The 27,014-nt window shown below is 42.0% G+C and overlaps 1 protein-coding gene across 1 annotated transcript in view; it reads left to right on the top strand.

Moving 5' to 3' along the window:
* The window catches only part of SORCS3 (sortilin related VPS10 domain containing receptor 3), a 263,805-nt gene extending 242,869 nt beyond the window's left edge, over positions 1 to 20,936 (top strand). Inside the window, exons 21-27 of the mRNA XM_064716259.1 lie at positions 2,888 to 3,011; positions 5,610 to 5,722; positions 7,492 to 7,623; positions 9,507 to 9,606; positions 11,660 to 11,765; positions 15,901 to 16,061; positions 16,647 to 20,936. Coding sequence (XP_064572329.1) covers positions 2,888 to 3,011; positions 5,610 to 5,722; positions 7,492 to 7,623; positions 9,507 to 9,606; positions 11,660 to 11,765; positions 15,901 to 16,061; positions 16,647 to 16,711 — 801 coding nt within the window. The 3' untranslated portion in view covers positions 16,712 to 20,936. The remainder of the gene's footprint in view (positions 1 to 2,887; positions 3,012 to 5,609; positions 5,723 to 7,491; positions 7,624 to 9,506; positions 9,607 to 11,659; positions 11,766 to 15,900; positions 16,062 to 16,646) is intronic.
* Positions 20,937 to 27,014: the final 6,078 nt, after the last annotated feature.

Here is a 27,014-nt window from a genome sequence, read left to right as displayed (position 1 = left end):
ATCTGCTTAAACCCTCCAGCGTAGAGTTTTCCTGCCATTGTTTTTGTCCTTACTAAAGAAGTTGATTGTGAATAGGACCTTAAAAAAGATTTTTTGAAATAGAAAGCAATCTAGAAAAGGTAATGCAAAGCAGTGGTGTTTGCTGAAGATTTCCATGCAGTTCTCACAGTGCTTGCTTCTGGGTTGGAAATATGAACTGTTTCATCTTCTAGTTTAAATCTCAGACCCATAGGCAGCAGAGTACAAGCAGATGTGGATGTGTTTGGGATGGGTATTTCGGACATAGCTGAACATGGAGCTGATCCTTTGACACCTTGGCATGATTGTACTCATTGCTGAAATATGGAACAGTAAACGTGGTGCCACTTACCTGTGTCCGAATCTCAGACCCAGAGCACTGTTCAGTCTTGCAAAGCATTATCTCCAGCTACCTCATGGAATGTACTGCAACTCTGACAGAAGTATGGCAAGGGACATAGACATAACTGTTTCAACCACCTTTTTTCAGAACAGCAGTCTGTATCACATCAAAATTCCTCCTGGGATGTTTAATGTACATGTCTGATCCTTCTCTATGCCCACTCATGAGTAAACTATGGTGTTCTGTGTAGAGGTGAAAGATGGGGACACTGAATTAAAGGATGAGGTGTGTAATAGTGTGACTGGTATTATTAGATGATAGTTTTATATCCATGCTGAGGGATTGCAACTTCTTTTCCTGTTCAGCCTGTAGCCATCCCAGGCAGAACCAGATGTGTCTGTGTCACTGTGCAGTCTCACTCTCTGTGCTGGGGCTCAGGAGAATGTTGTCTTAGGCACAAATGAGCTGGCTGAGACTCCTCTATTGCTCTCCCCACCCTGCTGAAACTCCTGTACCAAATTTCTACTGTACTGATTTTTGCAGTATGCCCAAAGGCCAATTTGCCTGGATTAACACAGGTCCAGTTTAATAGATGTATCCAGCTGTCTAATAGGTTTGAGCAAATGAACCTTAAACTACTTGATTTAATTTAGAGTTAGTTTCCAGGTCTTGGTTCTTGAATTAAAATTAAGGAGTTGGCTGAATGTTAAAACTCCATGATGGAGGTGAAATCATCCATGATAATGGAATGTCCAGCATACACATATACAAAAAGAAAAAAATGTAATTTTAAAGGCCAGACTGCATCCTCTTATCTGCCTTTGCACAGAACCACAACCTGTAACCTCCAGGAGGATTGCTGATATCCCTGCAGTTTGATAGAGGCCCATTCAGCTTCTCCAGGGTCTGTGTATATCTCAGTAAATGTTAGCTAGGCCTCCAGGGCTGGCATGAGCTGGTGCCCTTGGACTGTGTGTGCCATGTGATAAGACTTTTTGTTTTTTACTGCCTTTTCAGCTCATGGATGAGGGGGTCTAAGGAAGGTGGTGTTCTAGAGAGAGAGAAATGTGTTTGCCAGTCTGGCCTGTGCAGGTGGAAATTTTGATTTGACTATGAAAATGGTTTTGTGACCACTGTTGTGAAGTGCAGTCAGGCTGGTAGCATGATGAGATAAGTGTGAGAGCTGGAAGGTGAAATTTGGGAGTTTTCCTTTGAAAATCAACTGGAAGTGTAGTGAAAGGACAACAGCAATGGTACGATGGCTTTATCTGTGCTCTTAGACCTCTGTGTGCTTTTGCAATGGAGATTAGTATCACTGTTTCCATTTTTGTTGTTTCTCTAAATAAGGAGTTATTTCTGTAGACCAGCTGCTGTCAGATCAGTGGCACTGTGAAGGCTGGACCTTTGATTTTCACTTGTGGTGGGTTGACCCTGTTTAGACACCAGCTGCCCACTAAAGCCACTCTATCACTCCCCTCCTCACATGGGCAGGATACATAAAATATAACAAAATCAGGTCACAGTAATGACAGAGAAACACCACTAATTACTTTTAAAAAACAAAACAGCCTTGACTTTATGATATTAGTGCAATTTATTATCAATCAAATCAGAATAGGATAATGAGAAATTAATCCAAATCTTAAAATACCTTCCCACATCTCTCCTTTTTCCACGGGCTCAATTTCACTCCTGAATTCTCTGCCTCCTCCTTTGCCAGCAGTGCAGGGAGACAGAAAAAGGGGGCTGCGATCAGTTAATCTCATGTTGTCGCTTCCAGTGCTTCCTCAGGGGGAAGAGGCCTCCCACTCTTTCCCTGCTTACAGGAGGGAATCCCTCCCATGGGAGACAGTTTTCCATTGATTTCTTCAAAGTGGGCCCTTCCCATGGGTTGCTCCAGGGTGGATCCCTTGCACAGCCACATTCAGTCAGCATTGTCAGCAGGAATTATGCCATGCTTTCAGCCTGGTTAGCATAGCTTGCCAGCTTGTGGCTGCAGCTTGCTCACAGACTCACAGCATGGACAGGGCAATGCTGGATGTCCTCACTCTGACCTGAGCTGTGTTGCTCTGTGAGAGATAAATGGATTTGTGCTCATAAAAGCAAAGGCTGGCCCTGAATCTGAACAATATGGATTGTTTGAAGAAGCATCTGCATCTTTGGTTTATTTTCAATTTGAGGTTGGGTTTTGTACAGCAAATCTAGCAGTTGAGCTGGCTGTGTGTGTACAGTGCTGCATTCTACTGCACTAATTCTGCAACTGCTGACTGTATTCTGCTGAGGAGTCCATACAATGCAGTTCAATAGAAGAATATTTCAGGAAACATTTACTGAAATGAGAGAAACCTCTGCCTGTGGGACACTGCTCATAGGATGGTGTTTGGGCCTTAGCAGGATATGCAATCTGGCAGCACCACACCTGTATCAAGGAGCAGGGCCAGTGTTGCCTGGTGGATAAATCAGGTGCATCTTGTGATCCTGTGTTAATCTCACCCTGATTTTGTCCTTTGTGTTTGCCTCCTCCAGCCCCTCATCACCTTGGAGAGCAGCATCTCGTACACGTTCACTGTGGAGGGGATGAACACTGTCACCGTGCAGGTTGCTGGGGGCAGCAGCCTCATCCAGGACACCAAGGAGATCGCAGTGCATGGTACCTCAGCCTTCTGCAGTCACACCTCAGGGGTGAAGGGCAGACTGTCATTGCTCATCCAGAATGAGCTCCAGGAACTTGATAGTGCCTGGAGGAACCTCTGATGACAGAGTAGCTCAGATGTGTCATGATGACAAAATCAGAAGTGAATAGAATGGGGCAGCTAACCAAAATTATAACCTCAGCATTAAAAAGGTGGCTGGTGTCTCCTGTGCCTGTTGATCTGTTTGTACACCCAGACAGGGAACTGCCAGAAATAAAAAACAGGCTGCCTTCCTTCATCTTCCCAGCTGTGGAAAGAAATAATCACAGCACATGATTAGGGTGATCTGAATACAACTGGTGTCTCTATCTATATGTACAAATGACAGGGGTCAGGAGGGCTCTGGAGAAGAGAACAGAAATTACTCTGTTGTTGGTATCATGGCCCATCTTTCCTCTCATAGCTGGAGGTCTGAGTGGACTTGCCCAAGGGTATTGTTATTCTTGCCACATCTGCGTGTCACAGGCTTCAAAAAGCACCCTTGGACAGACAGCAGAGCTTACCCTCTTTGGGGCTTGATAAATCCTGGGTGAAAGATCTCTCTCAGCAGCTTTGACCAGGACTTCTAGAACAATTTCCACCTTGGCCCAGTCTTTGTTTTCCTTATCCAGTTTTTGGCATTCAGCATTTGAGAACGAGCTTTTGTTTGGACTTCAAGTTTTATTGAGAAACCTGGGTTTCAAATAACTGGGCTACTTTGAAGCTCAGCACTGTGTAGTTGCTCTGTGTGTGTCTTATTTCACTAATTAAATACAAATAAATGTCCCACTGTATACTCAGATTTAACAGCAGCTAAGTTGATATTTATTGATTGTCTGGCCATGAAATTCAATAGTCTTTAATAATTTGTTAATGTGATTTAGTAATAATTTGACTTGCTGTTATCAAATATTAGGAACCTTCTACTCCATAATTTTGAGCACTGTAAAATGCAGTGTTTACTTCTTGGAAATGTCCATCCTTTCACTAGTTTCTGGAATAAACCTGAATCAAATATGTTTGAGAGTGATACCCACAGGTGATCTTGATCTTTAGCCCCAGTAGGTCCCACAGAGAGCTCCTCACTCTGTTTTTAAACATCTTGGAAGAAATTTTGCCATTCTGTTTAGAAGATCCAGAGTTTTGGGTTCTATTAAAAAACAATTAACCCACTTGGATCCAGTCCAAATAGTCCTATCCAGTGTTGTGCTGCAGACTGACCTGGTCTAAGGAAGGAGTCCTTCCAGCCCTTCAGTCTGATGATGAGTTGAAGTCTGAATACATAAACAAGTGATGCCTTTAGCAAACATGTCCTCTGATAAACTTGTATCCTAATCTGTGTCCTAGTCAAGTGATCATGTGTCCAGGCCATAATCTAGGCTCTGGTGTTATCAGTGGAGGAGATTTATTCAGGTATATCCTTAATTTGAGATTAATTAACAGAAAAGAATTTGCTCAAAGAATAAAGTGGACATGGTACTAAGGGGTCAGAAGTAAAAGACTTGATATATCTGACTTTGGGTTAAACCTCCAGAGCCTCAGAGACTTTCCCTGTCCTCTTTGATACTTGTTTTATTTAAAAATATATTGCGCCATCTAAAAAGAAAGAACAGTTCTTACAAAAGATGCCACATAAATGGTGTGCTGGCACATCCCTGCTTTTCTGTGGATTTCCTCATTTATACTCTGGCAGGTTTATCTTGATCTAAAACTAGTGCCTTCTTTCAAATGATTAATGGTACTTATTTGAAGTGTCTGAGATCAGTTGCGTCAAGGTGAGGCACAGAACATCTCCAGAATCAGAAAGGAGAATCATTTACTCTGAGAACTTTCTTAAGAGTGTGGTTCCCATCCTGGATGTTTGCCTCCCACTGACCCAAATCCCTTGTGCACCGCTGCCATAAGTACTCCAGACTTGGTCTTTGGCGAGACCAGCAGGGAGAGTTGGAATTGGAGAAAAATTAAAATCTGTATTTTAAATCTAGGAAGCTTTTCTTCCTCCCAGCAATCATTCATTCAGGACAGAACTTCAAAGTGTTTTGTCAATAGCCATTGGTTGATGAGCCAGTCATTACCACCACTAGATTCTCCTTTGTTGGGGAATCAACCACTCCTGGTTTCCCTCCAGGAGAGTAAACAGAAAACATAACTTACAGCAATTGTTCACTCTGCAATTGCACAGACAGGCCTTCCAAATTTCAGCCAGGTGCTGCCTTATTTGCTGATCAACCTTTTTACCTTCTTGTGAGCAGAATCTGAAGAAGTTGAGTGGCAAAATTACAAAGCCCAAAGGCTTCATGAAGGATCCTCTCACCTCTCTCATTCTCACTTCTTTTTCTCTGGGGAAAGCCAGAAATTGGCAACAGATCAAAACATCCTTTATAAGTACCACTATAAGCATTCTTTCCTTGAGAGCTCTCTGTCCTGCTTAGTGTTAGCCAGCCTTTTTCTTCCTTCAGCCTTTTCTCACTCTCTTGCTTTAAGATAGTTATGGTCCTCCTGTGGTCTTCTGCACCCTTGTCTGTACCCTAAACACTGCCCATTTAACCTTCTCATAAATACTTTCTCTATTCCAGAATATTTCCAATCTCAGCTCCTGTCATTTTCTCCCAACTTGGATTACCATAACCCTGACATCCCTGAATGGAGACAAGATGTTGGCAAAGTCATCAAGAGAGCATTAGCACAGGTGAGCATCTGTTTCCTTGTCTGTACTAACATTGACTAGGCTGTTAAAATATGCACTTTTTTGACATGCTAGCTTAAAATAATGGGTAAGCACAGCAGTGATGGCACTGTCATTAAAAATCAATAAAAAGCTTCTTAATATGCTGGATCCTTTTACAGAGCCAATCTGTATTGCTGATTTTGTGGAAATATTACAATTGCTTTTATTAATATTGCTGTGTGCTTTTCAGCTTTTAACATCTCTGAGGATTTTGCAAATTCTAGATTGTAATACTATCATTATTATCCTTATTTTTCCAAGTTGATATGACAGTTTGTACTGTTTTCTATTCCAAACATTTGGTTAGTGTTAGTGAGTGTTGTTAAACAGCTGATCCACTTCATCCCAGAAGACAGACATTGTAGTATTCTGGATACACGAGGAAGATGTTTTTATCTTTTCCTGATAGTCAGGAGTTTCACATGCAGTTAAGTGTAGCAACTGGTGAACATTTTGAAGCTCTACTCACTTTCCAACTGGGGCAAAAAATGAGGATTCAAAAGGAAAATAAACCTACCTATAAAATACAGGATAAAGAGAAACTTCCGTAGTTAGAAGGTACTGTATCTTCCTTTGGGATTAATTAGAATATGTAAACTAGTACTCATGTTCTTTCAGGAAAGGGGACAGAATAACTTATGATATCAAATAGTCAGGGACTTTAGTTTTGTGTGAAATTAGGAGCTAGATTTAGACAAGCTTTTGTGGACTTGGCATTCTGCCAAAAATGTATTTCATTGGGGTTTCTTTGCTTTAGCTACAGCTGTTAGAAATGGAGGCTGATTATTTTTACTGGGAAAGTACATTCCTGCTCAGCTTTTCTCATCTGCAGCCCACTCAAAATTCACAGGTTGTAAGAGTTTCCTTGGTTGTTTTTCCATCCTGAAAAAATGCTAAGTTTATTTTTTTTTTAATTGTTCTTCCCCATTACTTTAGTAAAAGAATCAAGCTTTCAGAATTAAAAAAAAAAAAAATTAATTAGCTTGTAACTGTGAATGGGCTGCCCCACTGGGACATTTCAACTCTGCAGTAAGGCCATGGGGTTTGAGGTGGGACAGGACCAGAGAGCTGATGGAGCTAATGAACCTCAGGCAGCAGAGCATTTCTGAGGGAAGGAGGATTCCTGCCCTGCTGAGGATGCATGGCTTGGGTTTGGGAGGAGAGGGAAGCAGCCTCAGTGGGTAGGTCTTGCTGAAGGCAGCTGTGCAAAGTGAGCAGCTCCCAGAATAGCCCTCCTGGTCAGCCCCAGGAGTGAATTCTCTCTCTGGGGACATTGCTGTTCATGTATGGCCAACGTGGATCCCTGTAACCTGATAGCAGAAGGTGATTGCAGGCACTTTCCTTCATATTGTCCCTGTTAGCTGCACATTTACCAGTGGTTGCTCTGAGGCAAACTCTCTGGATCTGACTTTGGGTCAGTTATTCTTTTGCAGCAAGGAGGACTATGTAGAACATTCAGATCTGGAGACATGCTAGGTTTGGACTTTGGGTTGAGGTCTTTGGGCCCAGGGGTGTTATTAAGTTTACATTCACTTCTAGAAAGGAAGTAGAGTGCACCTTTAGTAGAAGCTCCGTTTCTGACCCGCCAAATCGGCAGAACAGCTCATTAGGACCACAACACTTACAGTGGAACTGGAAAATAACAATTTGATGGGAACACCATTTCTGAAAGCCAGTGGAAACATAAGTAACAAAATAGCAGCTAGAGACCTCTTTTTACTTTCTTCTAGGTGACTGGTATTCCTGATGAACAGATCCTGGTAGCTCTGTTCCCTGGGCTGCCTACTTCTGCTGAACTCTTCATACTGCCCCACAAAAACACAACAGAGAGGAGGAAAAGCAGTGAGGCTGATCTGGAGCAAGTAAGGAGAGAAGGATTCATGGAACATTTATTCCTGTCGTATTATTTGCAGATGGGCCCCTGAAGCTGCACAGCACTGGAAGTACTTACAATAAGTGTGGTGGAAATGGATGCATCTGGGACTGTGGCAGCATAGTTTATGGCATTAAAGAAAATGATTTTCAGAGGAAAGCCAGGATTTTCCAATACCTCACTGAGATATGTCACAGTCTACCTCTAGCAGAGATTCTTCCTAAATCAGTGGAGTGTCCTTTTTACAGTAGTTATGGCGAAAGGAACCTTGAATATGTACTCCCTCTGCTCCCTGGAGGAATGCTAATAAAGGGAGGCCAAAGCAGCAAGATAATATACTGAGGTTTACTAAAAATAAATCAGACACTTCAGCTCATAGATCACCACAACAAGAACTCTTTTTTTTTCTTCTGCAGCACTGAACTGCCTGTGCAAACTATATTTGGAAGTTACAATATCCATCCATTTAGATAAATAGGTAATTACAGTGATGTATTGCAACAGTGATATGCAGGCAAGGAAAGAACAACAGCACTAGGCTGCTGGAGCTCTCATGTTAGAATTACCAAGTGATTAAATCAGCTCTATAAAGGCAAAGGAGTGAAGTACTGCTGGAAAGGCTGCTTGGCTCTAGCTAATGTTCTTGTATGCAGTATTTTTACAGTGTGCAAACTATGTGTGAGCCCATTGCCAAGTAACTCTTGTAAGTTTGGATCAAACATTAAATTATTTAGAGGACTGGTGAATTTAGTGGAAGTTCTTGTCACCCACTGAGTAAAGTCAGTCCCTGCAGAGTAGTTCCTTTGTCCTGGGAAGTCATCAAAGCTGCTCTCTTAAATTTATGGTGGTCAGTGTGCAGGAAAGATGCATTAATGTGGGAAAGTTTGAAAGGCTTTTTGGAGGGATGGTCTTGGAGTAATTCCTGTCTTGTCCAGTAGGGTCTACAGTTATTAAAACTTCTTCTGAACAAGCTGCTGTGTCAATGTTTCATGTATCAGTGTTATGCTGACATCTTGATTAGCTTTCTGACTAATTGACTATGAGACCTAAAGCTCTAGTGCTCTAATTTTAGTTGACAGGCTACTCAGTTGTACTTTGGCACTTGTTGTTGCCTTCTGCTTGAGGAGCTCTGCCTGGAGAGTAGGTCATTAGAACTGCTCATTAGCTGGGCCCTGTCCATCAGAACTACTCTATGGAGATCAGGCATTAACAAACTGAGGCTCTGGGCTGATGGGCTGAGTATGTGCTCTGGGGCAACCAAATAACACATCACAGCTGGGCTGCTGATCTCCCAGTGCAGCAATTCCAGTATATCCAGTCCAAAGCCCCTTTTCTAAGTGAAGGACAAATATGGCAAATTTTCCATTGACCTAAACTGGATTGTCTCATCCCCAATAACCTATTTAAATAGAAGCTTCATGACAGAATCATTGGGAAGAAAGAAATGTAGGTCTGGACTGCTTATTTAGTTTCATTATCCACCAATGAAAGACCAGTATACCAGTGATTTCCAAATGCATTTGATTGAACTCAAAGGATATTGTGGAAGGTCAAAAGGTCCTTAGTTATTTTCCCCCTTCTCATAGCCCCCTGAAAAGAAAAACAAAATTGCAAACCTTCTAGGTTTGCTTCCCAGGAGAGATATAATAACATGCATTGAGAGTCTCAGGAGTTCTGTAAGGGAGGCTTACATGCAATGACACCCAGCTCCACCCAAAGCACACAAAGTGCATTTCTCTCCACTTCCTCAGGCCCTTCTGAAGCCAGTAAGAGATGGCAGCCACTACTCACAGCCTTCGTGTATTCCTGAATGTTCTCCAGACTTTGCAATCTTCTATACTTTAACTGTTGTGTCTCTTCTTATTTCGTCAGGTGGTGGAAATCCTTTTTAATGCTCTCAACCAGAACCTGGTCCAGTTTGAACTGAAGCCTGGAGTTGAAGTGGTTGTGTATGTCACTCAGTTAACATTAGGTGAGTGTGGAGTCAAAGGCACAGCTGTGGTTCTCCTGAGGCTTCAGACAACTCCAGGAGAATCAGCTTACATCAGAGCACTCACAGTCTGGCATGTGGCACTGGGATATGTGCCCATTGAGACATTTTGGTAGAAGCAGGAAGTGTTAAAACCAACCCATCAGGGGCATCTTCATGCTCCAGTTTGTACAAGTATAAAAGGTACCTTGTAAGAGTTCCCTGTGGCTTAATTAACAAGAGCATTGGTGTTTTTTAAGTGTTTTAGAAAACCAGGTGAATGGTGTTCTATTAAGTCCTTATTGAGCACCTGTGGAATTCAGTGGGATATTACTAACTTTCATGGATGTTGGATCAAATCCTTATAGCAAAGTGCTTGTTACTGTTATGACTAGCTAGGAGGCTTTAGAGGGGCAAAGCACTCAGGAATAGATTGAGGCCTCTTACAGGAAATAAGTTCCTGAAATTTGATTTCCAAAAATTAGAACTTACTTAAATTGCTACCAATCTCCATTTTGCACAACGTAACAAACAGTCCACTTAAGCTTTGTCAATCCCTTTACTTTAAAACCAGCCTAGTGTGAAGGTCTCAGCTATTGATGGTTACAAACAGTGATGGTTACAAAAAAGGTGATGGATTTATTTTTGCCCTTACTTTTTATGACTATCCTTGCAATTGTCTGAAATGTGGGATCTTGTGCAAGTGCCCTTGCTGATAGCCTCTGTGAAAGACTGGTATTCATACCCCACAATAACATACTTCAGCTTCTTCTCAGAGAGCCAAGAGCTGGGCTAAATCAAGGCTCATGACCTTTCCTACAGGTAAGGTCACTTTCTACCTTCACTCTCTGACTGCTCCTTTGGAATGTTAGTCAGATGCTAATAGGAGTAGCCTGAAATGGATTAATTTGCAAAACTGGGAATGTGATACAATATCTGAGGTCTCCAAGTGGCTGGAATTCTCAAGAATCTGGCTTGGTTCTAGCAAGGCACTACATTTAAATTACATTTGCAGCTATTCTTTCCCCCTCTCCAGTGCAGGTGCTGCATTTGTTTCATGACCATTTCTATAATATTTTGACTTGGATGAAGTGACAGTCTTTATCACAAAAGAGTTAGAAGTATTAGCAGCAGAATACTGGCAGGATCAAACTGTTAGGTGTGGACATTCGACAGTGAAATCAGAACTGTCTCTATTTGCATGACTTTGTCCCTATCTTCAGGGTGACGGAAAAATAGAGAGTAGTAAACCACCAAAGCCAAATATTTATGCAAAATGAGTAACACTCAGCTGCTACTTATAATCATTTGTGCATCATTAGAGACTTCTCATCAGACACTTGATCTCAGCACAGTATTCAGGCCATTAAGATGGTGTGCTCTGATGAGCTCTTGGAATAGCTGCATAAACAAGGTATAGGAATATACTGTATTTAGCCAGCCAAAATGTCAAGGATCAAATTCTCCAAACTACATAATGTATTGTGTGATTGAATTCAGGATTATTGCTTTGGGCTCCTCCACATTATGAAACTGACTCAATTTAAAAGTCTCTAAGGTCCTGTAAAAGTATGGACCTTGAGGCTTGTCACAAGGGTAGATCCCTGTCACATATGAGATAGATGAATATCCCTGGAAGATGGGAATTGTGCTGTTGTGCTGTTCATTGATGCTCTAAGGTATCTTCTCTGAAGGGGAATAGATGTGTATTAAGCCATGCTTCATAAAATTCATTTCCACTCTAGTACCTGGAAAAACCTGAAAAGTAATAGCCCAGAGTGTTAACACAGGAGTGATTGGGCATTCAGCTGAGCATGGCTTGCTGTGCCTTTTCACCCAGAGATGTTAGACTGCCCTGTCTTGAAAAAGGGCCTTGACTTCTGAAGGACAAGAGAACCAATTTGTTTCCTACTGATTGGTCTTGCCAAAACCAGCATGCACCATGCAGTAGTGATAAAGCAGATGTGACAAAGACAGAGTTGAGCTCACCCCTTGGTACTTAATGTGTTTCCTTGTAATATCCCTCGAGTGTGATGCTTTGTCTTTCCTCCTGCAGCACCACTTGTGGATTCCAGCTCAGGGCACAGCAGTTCAGCGATGCTGATGTTGTTGTCAGTGGTCTTTGTGGGCTTGGCTGTTTTTTTAATCTACAAATTCAAGAGGTAAGTTGAAAAACTTTGGGATGGGAGGAAGAGACTCTGGGTGTTTTACAAGAAATCTGTGCAGAGCTGTGCCTGCATTGCAAATGAGGAGTGAACTGTGCTGGGCATCAGGCTTCAATGAATGTAGCTCCCTATTTCTGATACTTAGAGAGGAAACCATCTACTGCTGTTTCGCCACAAAGCTGGTGCTCCAAAACTTCACCAAGAGCTCAGAAATCATCTTCTGCTTCAGCAGATGTATTTAAACCACAGACCAGAAATGGGAACCTTTGTGCTCACTGAGATACACAAAGCAAGCTTAGTCAAAAACCACATGATGGATGACTCCACACAGTCTATACCCACCTGCCCAGCTGTCTTAGAGCAGCAGCATCTCATTTGTATATTTTAAAGTGAATAGGTTAATCTTGCAGAGGAACAGGTGTGTTTATGTTAAAGGTGGGAGACTCAAAGCCAGAAAAATTTGTGTAAAGCACCAAAATGCCTTTGGGAATGTGTGCTGAGATTTACCTTGACAGATGTTAATATAAACCTTTTGCTTCCAGGCAGCAGGCAGGACCAGGTCTGGCCCGTGGCACTTGGCTGCTGCAAGCTGTGAAGCAAAATATGTGATAAGAATGGCCTGTTTGCTGAAGGCCTGCTTTATGAAGATATATTTTAGGCAGATGGAGCTCCTTAGGAGGAACTTTGCATTCAGTACAGTACTTACAGTATAAAATGGTCTGTGTGCCTGGACCCTGACCAGTGGCAAAATATTGTGTTAGAAACGTATGCCAAGTCTGGCTTAAAATTAAATAAATAAAACTTTCTGGACACAGTAGTTCCTTTAAATGAAAAACTAGAGCTTTTCCTGTCCAGATTCCAACTAAATGTTGCTTTCTCCAGCTTTTCTACTCCCCAGCACGAGGCTAGTATTCTCTAAGGATGTTAGTGGGATGCAAACATTATTCAAAATTAACTTATATGATAAAACAGGCATCTATCCTAATCTCCAGGGTTAAAATTTCCCTCCTTGCTAACATCTTGCATTAACCATTGTCCTAATCAGTGAGTGGCACTCCTTGTAGTGCTTGATCCTGTGCACACTGCTGTTATCAAGCTCCCACTGATTTCAGTGGCCCAGGACAATTTCCAGGGAAAGCATTTGTGTGACTCTGCTCAGAGGCAGATTTCAAGGCCTTCAGCACAACCTCCTTTTGCAGCCTGAAGTCCCCTCTCTGCTTCTGTGAGGTGACTACAGCTACCCAAGAGAATGTGATTTGTTTAAGGCACTGATTTAATAGTGTGCTGGGGAGGCAGCTGGTGATTACTGTCACACCCAGATGCAGGATGAGGAAAGGAAAGAAATCTTCCTGGGAGATGTGACAAGCTGTAGGTACAGCCCTGAGTAAGACATGCTTTCCCTTGTGCCTTGGTGAGATGGTTTCCTAGGTTTGGCCTGACGTTCTTGGCCCTGTGGTCAGCAGTTACCATTGCTGTGGTTACCACTAGCAGTTAAAGAAGGGTCTTTATATTCCAGCTACCAGAGAACAGTGAGAGCTTGTTAATGCATTTTGCTCTGGCATTCTCTGGGTCATTTTCTGCTACTACAGCTCATAAAACTGACTCTTGTACTACTTAAGCACCCTGAGCTTTGAGTATAGCAGCCATCAGCCTTCTATTATGCTCTAGGGCTATGGAGACCCTGCCTTGTTAAAATCTGTCTGAAAGTTGATTATATGACAAATTGGGAGTAAAGAGGAAGGTGGTCAAAGCATCAGTTTCGCTTAGTCCAAAATCTTATTAGCTGGCTGTCTCCTCTTATCTCTCTGTCCCAAAGGGGAAAAACACAGATCAAATTGACAAAGTTTAGGATAAGTCATATACACAGAGTGTTCTCAACTTAATTTTTCAGAAAAGAAAGCAACTTCTCAGCTCTCTCTGAAACCCCTGGCTCAATGGAGCAGAAGTGAAAGCATACAATGATTCCTAATGGAAAAAGGGGAGCAAACCCAAAAGCTTTCCTGTGGCTCTGAGTGATGCAGAAGTCCATTAGCCACATGTACCTCTGATTAATGGTTGTCTCAGCGTGAATACGAACTTCTGCTTACAGGGAAAGGTTATGGGAGAGCATAGGCTGACATGATTTTTTTAATTCTACAAATTCATAGATTTGGTGCTTTGCTGGTTTGCACACAGACTCCTTATTACCAGTCCATCAATTTATAGACTCAGCAGGCATGTTAAACTCTGCTGCCAGAGAGATGCTTATTGAGGAGGTCCCAGTGGAAAAGGAAGGAAGAAGGGAAAAGTATGGAAATAATCTGTAAAAATGTTGGTTTTTTTCTGGAAGATTGAGCATATATCAGTTAATACTGTGTGTGTGTATGAGTGCTGAGCAGTGGTGGGGCTGCGGGGCAGTCCAGGTGTGTGTTCTGGGACAGCAGGGAAGGACTGTGTGCTTGTGTGTGCTCAGAGTGATGTGCTTGTGGCCACCTGTGTCTGTGCTGGCAGGCACAGCAGGATTAGGATTTGGGTATGCATTCACATATGTAAGCCATCTCACTTTCTTTTTTCCCTAACTCTCTGAAGTACCTTGGCTCTCTACCTCACTATTCTAAAGAGCTTTTCTCACCTTTCCACGCGAAGTTCAGAGATGATCACTGCTCTGCTATTGCACTGTTTGAAAGTAGAACTAAATCTCCCAGTATCTCCAGGCATGTTATCCTGTCTCTATACATCTCCAGACAAGTTCTGGGCGCTTGGATCCTATGGGAATGCATTAGTTCTCACTCATTTCCTGTGGAGTTCCTATGTCTTCTGGTGGCATTTACGGCATATTTAAACATTAGAAGGTAGGAGAAAGGGAGAAGATCATGAGATTTATCATCTGCTGCTAAACATCCCAAATGTGTCCTGGCTTGATGCTGGTTAAGAACAGATTGCTAAATCAAGCCAATAGCACAAGTTGGTTGAGGCCAGAACTTCACTGGAGTAAAATCAGCATAGATCCATTGAATTCATGAGAGCTGAGGCAATTTCCACTGTTTTTAGTCTCTGACGTATCCAACAGCAGATAGATCAGCATAAAGATATGGAATTTTATATTACTTCTTTTGAACATGTTTTCTTTCTCTCTTACTCCTATGTGCTTTAAGGAACTCAAAATATTCTCCAAATTTTCCTTTTTGGAGCAGTGTGAACTGCGTGGCAGGATGACTTTCTAAGAGCATTAGGAAAAACAGTCAACTTCCAACAGGCAATGCAGATAATCCTGGCAAACCCCACGATGCTTAACACATTCCTTTTCAGCTCTCTCATTTAAACTTGCATTCCTCCAGGGATTACTACCTGTCTGTCTAGGCCTGTATAATCTGTCTACCTGACTGACTCTCAAGGATATCATTCTAGCAGGCCAAGGTAACTTTGGGAGAAGGAGGAAGAAATAATCCCTTCACTTCCTTGGCTTCCTGTGCAGCAAGGAAAAATAAGTCCCTACAAACTTGCATGATCCATAGCATGACAAACTGGTTTTTGCAATGGAATGGTAACAAATAGACTTTGGATGGGTGTTATGAGGTCCAAATCCTTCCTGACTCTGAGGCAGGAGCAATTCTTTATAACTCTTTCAGATGTGGCAATTTCTTCTGAGTCAAGTGTGGGCCTGTCAGCAGCAACAAGCCCAGCACTTTTTTTGCTCAGTTCATACTAGTGCCAAATTGATTTTTACTTTTGGTTTCCAATGCAACCCTGATCATATAATAAATACTGAGAGAGCTGACAATTGCAGCTGATTGTACTTAGTTAATTGCTGCTGTCTGAGCTGAGCACAGTGTCCACTGTGTGCATGATTTCTCATTTAAAAGGGCAGAACATTGAAGTTTGCAGCTGAGGGAGACTTTGTGCACATGATGTGAAAACAATGGCCTGAGATTTGGAGTACCTTTGGCTGGTATTGGAATTAGTGGATGCTAAGGGCACTTTCAGAGATGAACCTCTGTGTGGTACTTTCACCTTTCTGAGAGCTCATACTTTGCATCACTGCCAGTGTTGCATTTCTGGGGTTGGTCTGGGCTTAGTTTGTCTCACTAATAAATGACATGCTGAGGATCCCTGTGTTACAAACCACAACCTCTCATTTTCCTTTCCTGTGCAGGAAAATCCCTTGGATTAACATCTATGCCCAAGTTCAGCATGACAAGGAACAGGAAATGATTGGCTCTGTCAGCCAAAGTGAAAATGCCCCCAAAATCACCCTGAGTGAGTTCACAGACCCTGAGGAGCTGATGGACAAAGAGCTGGACACACGAGTGATGGGTGAGAGACAACCCTCAGCTGCGTTCTGTTCCACAGTCTGGGTGAAGATTTTGGTGTTTTGGGTATTAGGAGAGGCAGTGCCTGTGACCCTGGGTACAAGTAGAGCCCTGAGGGCTAGGGATAGGGAGTAAATCTCTCTCAGCAGCAGGATAATGGAGTTTCTCTTACAGATTTTCAGCTTTTCCCAGGGTAGGAACCTGTAGTAGGTAGGCTCCAGCAGTAGGTATAAAGAAGTTAGTAATGGCTGTGGCTCACACCTATTCCTGCTCATGACCCTGGCTCTCTTGTGGAGGAGTGCCAAATTCTCTGCACCCTCAGAAGAACCAGCTGAGCCAGGCTCTCACTGTTGGTGTGCTGTGATTACAAGCAAATATGTCCCTAATAGCTTAATGAGTTTACTGCTGGTCAGCTGAGCTGTAGTAATTGAGTTTTCTGCATGCTCCCTGCTTATTGCAAATACATAAAAGAATGTGAATCTTTTCTGTCTTTACACTTACACTACGACATGCTAAAGAGTGAGAAGCAATATAGACCGAACTGTTGAAGCCACTGCACTGATTCTCTTCTCCATTTTCTCCTCCACAGGAAGCATCTCAACAATTGCCAACAGTGAAAGCACAAAGGAAATCCCCAACTGCACTAGTGTTTAATACTGAGAATCCACTTGGTCTACAGCATTTCTGAATTTTTATTTGTAATTATTATTGTTATAATTATTATTATTATTATGAAAAAAGAAAGAGTTATATGTCATTATTATAATTTGGGAGGGAATGGGGTGGGCTTTTTGTGTTTACCAGGGCTGCATTCATAAATAGCAGAGGTTCTTCATATTTAGAGAATACACATCAGATTAGAAATAAAAAGCAAAGAATGAGTCAAGTGTGCAATGAGATTTGAATGCCAGCTTCCTGTTACATACAGAATGGGAATTAAGTATTCAAATCCAACAGATAGATGTCGTACCTAAGGCAACATGTTGTAAGTAAATTGTCCCTTTTCAGCCCTTTCCAGAATAAGTCATGAATCAGCTGCTTCATCCAGCCAGAGGGTTCAGACTGGGTTGTTGGACCAGGCTCTGCAACATGCCAACATCCCTCGCTTCCCAGTGACATGCATGTCTCAGCTTTTTGTAGGATCTTGCCTCTTTTAATTGCTTTTAATTTCAGTCACCCTCTGGCACTGTCGACTGCTGAGAAAGGAAAAGACCAAATCAGAGCAAACCCACACATCAGTGCTCCTTGGACCACAGACTGGCTGGAGGGGACAGCACCACAAGCAGAGGAGGAGCGAGCCTGAGTTTATGAATGCAGCCCGACCCCTGTGCATGTGAATAGCGAGGATGCCGAAGGCCTACTGTAGATAATTACAATGTACATAGCTTTTTATTTCTTGGGAAATAATTTAATGTTTAGTAAAAGAAGATATGTTTAAAAGAAAACCTGAACCACACACACACATGCACGCCCACGTGCACACACACACCACGTACAGCCAAACAGGGACCCTGGTGAGCACTTGAGTCACACTTTGGTTCCAAGCGTGTTCCAGTTGTCTGTCATATTTCAATCTGACACTGCTCTCTATAAAGAGAGTAATTTATTTCTCTATGTATAACTGCAAGCCTTTTTTTACATATATGTATATATATATGGTGTCATTTCCTGTGATGGAGCAGAAAAAGATATTAGCAGCCAGATTATGAACCTGTCATAAATATTTTAATGATGTTTATCATCTGTTCATCCTTGTCACTTTTGCCCACTTCTGAGAATCATCTTAGTGGCATCTGTTAGTGAAAATGAGGAAAAGAATCCCGAAATATTATCACCATCTCTGTGTAGGTAAATATCAGTGGCCTTGGCATACCCAGCACAACCTCAGCTCAACAGTGGGGCAGGTTGCAGTAGCTTTATTCCCAGGGAGAAGTCATGCTTTTTGCAGCTCAGCTGATGAAGTGAAGTGCCATTTTGGATGTGTAAGAGTAGTAAATTTTGGCTGAACATGGTGCATGTGATTAGGGACTGCTCTTTGGAGAGGGCAGGGGAGGGTCAGACCTGCATTAATGAGCTGTGAAAGGTTCTTGTGAGTGCTGCAGAATGGCAGCTCCCAGCTCAGAGTGGAGATTTCTGCATGGTGGGTTGGTGTTTTCTGGTCAGAACAGGGAGGTTAATGAAAAAAAGGTATTGAAAAAGCTCTTTAGAAATTTTTTACTACATTGAACTGAGGATATCCCTATGAAGAGGTGGAGTTTTGAGGCAAGAGGTTAACTTAGTGGTGCGTTACTTTTTATCCATTTTTCTTGAGTTGGTGATGTCAAAAATAAACCTTATTCTGGAGAGTATTGACTTGTAGGACCCAGCAGGAGGGAAAGGAAGATTGGGGGCACATCTGCGAAGATGTTCTAGTCTTTGTGTGCTAACAGGAGGCAGAAATGACAGCAGATGACAATGTTTGTTATCATTTCTTAGGAACTGGGTACAGGACCTTGAATATACCTGGGCTGAAATGAGGAGATGGCTGGAATTTGGGTGTTACTTGCTGTCTTTCTGCATTGCAACAGGCCAGTGGGCTACAAACCAGCCTCAGCCACGTGTTTACTCTGTTAGTGGGCTGGAATGTCTTTCAAAGTTAGAAATCCTGGTGGCTCTGCAGGTGGAGAGAAAAGTGGTTAAACACAATTTTGCAAAACTCAGGAAGTGTTTCAAGATTAAAATTGTAAACCTAAAAAATAAGGAAAAACTATTTCTTGAGAAGTACTAAAACCAAATATTCTCAGGTTTTATTTCAGTCAGTTTTGTGGATTTTTTTTTTCTATTGATTTAAAAATATTTCTCTTCTGTCTTCCCCCTCATTTTCCTGCTCTGGTTTCTAATGCAAGGTGAAGAGCAATGGCTGTGTTATTCTATTTAACCTTGGTTTCCATCCATCACAAGTGCATAAACTGTTGCATTACTGTCTCTGTTCTACTGAAACTCCTCAGTAGTTTACAGTAATGGCCCAGTCTTGTGATAAGTGTTAGCACAAGGCCATAGCTTCCCATTTAGGTGGAGGTGGGAGGGATGTACATAAACAATGGTCCCATGGGCTTTGAGCTGAAGTGTGGGCTGATCTCAGTCTTTGCTGATCATTAGAATTTGAGGTACTGCTGTGGTGAGCTGCTGCAGAGGGCTGAATGTAAAATACTCAATATTTTCTGTATTAACTTTTTTCCTTATAAACCACGAGGCAAAGTGATGATTTTCATTGTTGTTTGGAATTATATAGGTTTTTTATGGGCTTCATCTCATGCCGTTTTAACAAGGCAGAGGACTAAAGTTTTCACAATTCTTTTTCTTAATTTCTTTTCACTTTTTTTTTTTTTACATTTTATTCCTTTACACTTTTAAAAAATTGCTGTTAAATATCTCAAATGGAAGAAAGTAAGAAGGAAAAAAATGGGAGTAAGGTGTTGAAAAAATGGAAAAAAATTCACTTCTCAAAAAGAAATTTAATCTCAGTGAAGGCTGAGAAATTTCTGAATGGCAGTTTTGGAGAAACATCTGTCTAGAAAGACATTTTCCATCCAAAATGATCCTAAAGTATCCTACAAAGCAAAGACAAAAAATCCATGAAGCCAAAACTGTATGTCAGAAAAGCCTGACTGATTCTTTTGGTTGCTCAAACTTCCTTCTCCACAGGACTTGGTGGGTGTCACAGCCTCCCAGTGCAGTTTGTCACACCTGTCAGCACCAGGCTGTGGGCTCCAGGCGCATCCCCAGGGTGTGCATGGCACCACATTTGCCAGGTCACTCCCGCTCCTTTAGGGCACAGTCACGGCCGATGGCAGCTGGAGAAAGCTTGGGTTCACCACTGAAATCTGCTCCTTTAGAATCCAAGAAGGGTCATTGCTGCATTCCTGCCTGTCCATGGGACCTGTGTAAGGCTTGGACTGGGCAGCCAGCCCTCTTCACCATTTTGGAAGTACTGAGCTGCAGTGTCAGCACAGGCTGGAGTATTGGCCACTTTTATTTGGCTTGCTGGGAAATAACAACTTGGGGTTTTCATCAGGGCTTTTTTTTCCCTGCAGGTTTTACCCCTGAGGGAAATGTAGTGGAAATCCTTGAAGCTGTAGATTATTATTTACCTGAGTAATGAGGGAAATAGGCAATGGCATCAATGGAACATAAATAGCTCCTACAATGTAATTATGTAAAAAGAGGAAATGAAAGAGAGAGAGGCAGAGAGCAAGAGACTGGGTCAGTGCCCTCTATCACTGCCAGCCTTTCCCCCATGATGGATTAGCTGTAATTTAGGAATAATGCATGAGGTCTGGAGACTAGATGCAGCTTCTGGTTCTGTGTGGCTGACAGTCTGATATAAACCATGAACCTTTGTTTAGTTTAACCAGTACTCAAGAGCCCTAACCCTAAACCTGGCAGGATCAGAGGTGAGACCAGAGTGACTGGGGGGTACAGAGTGTTTCAGACACAGTTGCCATCAATGAGAGCATGTGTAGGAAGTGTGCATTTTCTTCTGGACTAAACTTTGGTTTCACAGATGTACAAAGATGTCCTGGTGTTCTGTTCTCCTCCCTTTCCCTTCAATCAGCTCCCACACCTATTCCAGCTCTAATGAACCAAACCAGAATCCTCACATTCTTTCTGATGATGTTGGACAGTGCATTAAACCCAAACCACCACCGTGGTTTCAAAGGATTAAATGAGACAGACAATTGCAATACCTGTATTGAACACAGTAATACAACTGCATGAGTCATATATATACATATATATATACTGTTCTTGGTTTTATTGTTCCATTTGAATATTTCTACTGTAAAAAAAGGCAGTGGTTTTGAAATTGTTGAAAATAAATGTATTTTTGTACATCAGAGTTACCCCTGGCTGCTTTTTCAATCCTTGTTCTTTTTAGATTTTCTCTTGGCTAAGTCTTCTTTCTCTTCTGAATTTCCCTTGCCATATCTATGCCTCCAACTCTGTTGTTCAGGGTCATGCATGCACATAGAGTGTCAACAGAGAAATGTTCTAAGGCAAGACTTTTAAGATAAAACAGAAAACAGCTAGCTCTCCTTCCTTCTTAGTGCTCCTCTGCAAAAATAATTATCTTCTTACCTTTCCATTCTACAGGCTGATTCTCTTTGGAGCCTTGGAGGTGAATAGGAGGGGAGAACACTCTGCTTGTACAAGCACAACCCCATAAATCCCATGCTCTCACCTGTCTGATTTTAGCTTGTAAGAGACTGTAAAGTGCCTATATGGGAAAAAGAAAAGAAAAGAAAGAAAATTTTTCTTCACTCCTTGGCAAAAGAGACTGTTGAAAAACAGAAAAGAGCATGGAAATATGTCTCTGGATATGTAGCAGCCATCTCCACCCATGCACATGCATGCACACCCCACTCTCCCTCCATTCCTTTAGGTCTGAGGTCCATAAACTGCAGTTGTTTCTGGTTTTCCTTTATGTCAGAAAGCTGAGAAAGTCAGGCAGTGAAGGACTGGGTTGGCCATCCCTGAGTGTGATGCAGGAGATGCTTTCAGCATCACAGAAGGACTCTCAGCCTTTGAAATATTTGTGTTTGCCCCTCTTTACAGCAATGACAGTGTAACACTTGTATTCTTGGGATCCTGAACTACAAGTTATGGACAGACAAGCACAAGGGATGAAATTGCCATGGCTTAACAAGCTGCCACTGAGACCTAGTGCTCAACTGTTCAGAAACTCAGCTAAGTGCAGCTGTGGAGTCAAGTGCAGGCACTTAAACTTCATAGCCTAGAAACATGAGCAGTAGCTCAATCTTTGCCTAAATCCAGCTGGTTTTTCTGTGATGGATGGACCTCTTATTCCCTTTATGAAGGGCAGTGTAAGCATTGTTTACTACATTATGAAATTGTCATGGTCGTGCCAAATACCCCTCTTTCAGGGGATTGGTGCTCCTCAGGAAAATGCCTCATAACTGCTCCTGGAGTCAGCTCCTCCCTGTCTTGTTTCACTTTCACACACTTCAACAGGCTGAGGCTCTGCTTAGCTGACTTTGCCTTCTGCTGGGTCTTCCCTTGGCCCTCTCCCCACTGAAGTACTCTGATTATTAAGGACTATCAAAGCCCCATTGCATTACTGACATATTATTGTAATACATCACTTGAGTGCTGCTCTGCTGTTGTATATCACGGTGCTACATCAGGGAAATGGCAGGTGACAGGAGCCCCAGACCCAGAGACTGATCACTTTTCTAAGCTTTATGGCCTGTATTTTTCTTTTTTTTTTTTTTTTTTTTTTTTTTTTTTTTTGCCAAAGCCAGCAAATAAAGGCAAGGAAAGCAGTATTGGACTGCTGCCATGAAGCTTTCAAAACCTTTAAATATATTTACCTCTACATTTTTCCCTTGACCCTGAAACATTTATTAAACAAATTTGCTGATGTTTCTATATGAGACCATGGAGATGAGTTTATTTTGGGTCATGGAGGAAAGAACAATTGCTCACTAGGAACTGTTTCATAAATTTCTGTGAGAGAGCAGAAAAGAAAGATTTGTCCTTGCAAAACAAAACAAAACAAAAAATTATAATAATAATTTGTTCCTGAATTTCAAAAAAATTATTACTAGTAGGTCAATTGACTGTACTTTAAATGTAGTTGTGCAGGGAGAAGGCAATTGTGCTGTTGTTGTTGGGATTTTACCATTGATAAATATCAAAAGATTTGTTTTACAATTGCTTTATGGTGATTCTACCTGTTCAGGCCCCCTGGTATCAGTGAATTTAGTCTTGATTTACACCAGTTTGAGCTCTCACATTAAGAGGAGTTACATGCAAACTTCAAGGATGGAATAAATCCTTTTTAATGCCTTATTGTGAATGTCAAGCAGTTTTCAGACCAAAATTTAGGGGAGATTGTAATGCTACTACTAATAAAAAAATCACATACAGGGATGTAGTTGGAAGGAAGGAGTAGCATGTTTGTTTAATTAAACAGAAATATTATGATGATGTATGTTTTTAAAATCTTGTGTTGGCTACCTGAACCTGAAAGTCAAAAAGGAGAGAAGAACTGGAAGCCAGATGTGAAGCAGAGTGAGGAAGAAGAGAGGTGAACCAGGCTGGCTGAGATCCTGTGGCTGACCAGAAGGCACAGTGAGAAGCACAAGGTTGGTTAATCATTTAATGACTTCAGCACAGGAAGTTTCTAAAGTGTCAGCCTGGATCCACTGAATCAATAGGAGATGTAGAACATTCAGGCCATATAAGATGGAGTCATCTCTGCTTCCACATCCTGATGCTCAGCATTGGAATTCAAACTTTAAGCAAGTGATTCCCTATTGAAGTCCCAGTGTTGAGCACTGAGGATCCTGACAAAGCAGTGTTGGGTGAGTGAGGGCTCAGGAAGAATTTTTTGGCCAATTTCAAAGCTCAGCTTAGGGTTGCATGTGATTTTATTCAATGGGTTGGGTGGTTGCTGTGAAAAAGGAGTGGCTGCTGATGTGGGTTGTAAGGAAAATGGACCCAAAGAGGTCAGTGGGGAAAGAGAAGGAAGATGAATGACAAAACACTGCAATATTTCTCAGTTCATGGGACAAAGTCCTCCTTCATGGATATTAATTTGTCTGTATGCTGGGTGAAGCAACAAGTTAAAATCCTTGGCTGGGAGGGGAGACAAGGACAAGCCTTACAGGAGCTGTGTGAATGGACCATCTAGAACTGACCACAGCAATTGTCTGGGCTAGGAAAAGGGGTGTAGCTGCCTTTGTCTTTTTGAAATAAGCATTCCCTGAAGAGACCCTCAGAGAAACCAGGGACAGTAGAGAAATTTTAATGAGTACAAAGGGTGGTGAAAATAAATGTGAGATAATCTGACAACCAAGATAAGTCAAAGTCAGCCTGGGGAGCATCTGCTGCTGCCACATCTGGAAACATTTGGGTGCACTTACAGTGCCCCAGCATGTACACACCCCTCATTCCAGAGTGGTTCTGGGTCTCATGAGAGTCCACAAGGATGGAGAAAGACTGAGACCAAAATCATGCCACACAGAAAGGCTTCTCTTCCCTCAGGAGCTCTCCACAGCATGCATGTGCTGAAGGGTGTGAGGCTGATTGCAGGCAAGTTTGAAAGTCTAAATCCATTTGTGGCTCTGAACCTTGTAGCCTAATAATATCAGCTACACTCGGAATACCCTAAGATACTGTTAGCAAAACCTGTGAGACTATGGTTTTAATTTTTTTTTAACCTTGAAATGTTCCTGTCAGTTCCAGTCTATAGGCTGTTAGAGATCTGAGCTGAACTATGAGATGCTGAGGGACTTTCCTCTTCTTTTTCTTTTTTCTTCTTCTTTTTTTTTTTTTTTTTTTTTTTTTTTTTGTTTGTTTGTGTCTGTGTGTGTTTAAAACTTCCCTTTCTTTTGTAGGTTATGCAGAAAAATCTCAGCACAAGCCAAGCTTCAACCCCACTTTCACCCACTGCACTTTGGGACTATGAATAATTTACAATATGGATAATATTTACTGTGTGAACAATTTGTTCATTTCTAAAAGGAAAAGTCGCAGAAAGGGCAAGCACATGGCTTTTTTCCTGTGGCTTTGGTGCAGGGGAGCCTGGAGAAGATGCTGTTGGCCTCAGTGGGCAGTTTCCCCCTGGATCTGTCATTAACTCCTGCAGGCCTTGGGGCACACCCTCACTCTGCACAAACACTCACAAGCACGCCACAGCCCCTATAATTTACCAGCAGAGGAGGGGATTTAAGAACAGCTGAAATTACTTGTCAATTCAAAACACTTTCATCAGCCTTGAAACATAAAGTGATCCTGAGTAGTAGCAGGGAATTGAACTTATTTATTTATTTGCTCCACTGATGAATTTTTGACAAAGCTATTTGGAGAACACGATGTGAAGACAATGCAAAGTCTAAGCAAACTGGGGCAGACTATGCCAGGCTGAGAACCAAATTCCTGCACGTCGGTCTGGTGGAAGGTTCTGGGCTTGGGAACTCCTAAGTCAGTCCAGGGATGCTCTGTGGGGATGGAGAGCAAGAGGGAACTGAAGAAAAGGTTTAAGTTCCTTACTTAAGTGGCTGCTTGGACTTAAACCACTAACTTAAGGTCATGCATTAGTTTCTGTTTTGGGCTGAGGTGGGTGCTGCATGCAGTTAACTCCATCATATCTGAATCCTAATTTCCATTTGTAGCTGCTGCACACCAACAGTCTGCAGTCAGGGCTGGACCTTCCCCACAGACCATCTGGCTTACATTACGAACTCTGGCTGTAGGAGAGCCCAAAAAGGACACCTGGACTCAAGGGTGTCAAAGAGTATAAGTGGGTGTAAAAGACTTTAAAGCAATGCTGAGGGTTCACACTGAGCCCAGAAGAGTTTTGGTTTCTTGATTTTCTTAGATGGTAAAACCCTGCCTCTAGTTTTTAAATAATTAACAGCTCATCAGGAATGTTGGCTTCAGAAGTTATTACTGTGTTTCAACAGATGTTCAACCAGTCAGATTATTTAATTAGCTTCATGCTCTTTAACCTCATAAATCTGTGAAAGCTGTGACAAGGAAAAGGAAAATGAATTCATGAAAATAAATCAATACCTTAGACTTTAATGTAGCCTGAAAATTTTTGATCCAAGCACCACTGAAAAGTTTGGGGAGCAAATGGAATGCTTGTCTTTGGGCTATAAATCACATGGGAACACAGATTTAAAGGAAAATGCCCTGGATTCTCAGCACAGCATTCTTGGAAAGTGGGAAAACTTTTACACACAAAAAGCCTTTGTGGGTAGGGAACTGGTTTGGTATTGGAGAAAACTTTCATGTGGACCCTATCTCTAACACTGACTTAAGTGTGACTTTCAGACACTCTGTTTTTTCCTGTCCTCCTTAAACAGTGGAAATGTTGTCTCAAGCACAGCCCAACCCTAAGGATATTTCTCAAAATTTCTCCAGAGAAGAGAGTCATCATTTCAGACACTAGAAGAAAACCTTCTCTGCTTCCTGTTCACCAGGATGCCTTGGGAGACTGGCTTCCTGATTTCCTCACCTCTGTCACCTCCTTAGCTTGGGTAACAGCAGTCTCACTCCTTCTGTAACACTAAAAGCCTTTTTATGTTATTTTGGAATGGATGGATTGATAGATAGCCTAGGAACCTGCCAACATATCTGCAGAGCCCCAAGGCCACCCTAGCCAGTGGAGATGGAACATGAAGTGAAAATTTGGTTGCTTCACTCACCATGGTTCAACTGTAGTATTGGGGCTGCTGCAGACAATAAGGTTAGTGGTCAATTTGTGCAAAATTGTTTGGAAATTGTCCTCCTCTGTTCAGTTTCAGGCCATTCAGTGAGCAAATCTTCCTATTGCATGGCAAGAACCAGAGATTGCCAGGATTCTGGATCAGCAGGGTAGACTGGTGCCTCTGCATTTACTGCACTCACACTTTGTGTGATTACAGGGGACACAAGTTGGGGAATCAAAGCATACAGTGACCCACTTCATCTTCAACATGCTTGGAAGTAAAGGGTTTTATTCCCATCTGGGATATTTTAAAATGTGTTTCCCTCATCTTCATTTCAAAAAAATACTTTGTTAACAGACTTTTGCCCTCCAGAGACCAACTTCAAACAAGACATCATAGAGGAAAAGCTCCATTCAGTAAGGGCTTTTTTGTAACTTTGTTGGCTCCAGCAAACCATTTTTTTCCTTATTTTTTCCTTCTAGCAATTTCATATAATGTGTTTCACAAATATGCCTGACTTCCATAAATCAGAGGGGATGGAAACCTGCACATGGCAGGAATGGATTTGCTCCGGAAACTTCTGAAGGTCAGTTTTGACTTTGCTCTGAGCTCTGTGGAGTGGGATTGAGGTCAAGCACGGACAATATAGTCATTTCCTTGAATCCTGCAATTAAATGGGTTTTTTGTGCATGAACCTGGTAACACTTTCAACACAGCATGCACCAGCCATTGCTCTG

This window comes from Zonotrichia leucophrys, chromosome 6 (assembly GCF_028769735.1).
Source record: "Zonotrichia leucophrys gambelii isolate GWCS_2022_RI chromosome 6, RI_Zleu_2.0, whole genome shotgun sequence".
NCBI lineage: Eukaryota > Metazoa > Chordata > Aves > Passeriformes > Passerellidae > Zonotrichia > Zonotrichia leucophrys.
This window is presented reverse-complemented; position numbering and strand designations above follow the sequence as displayed.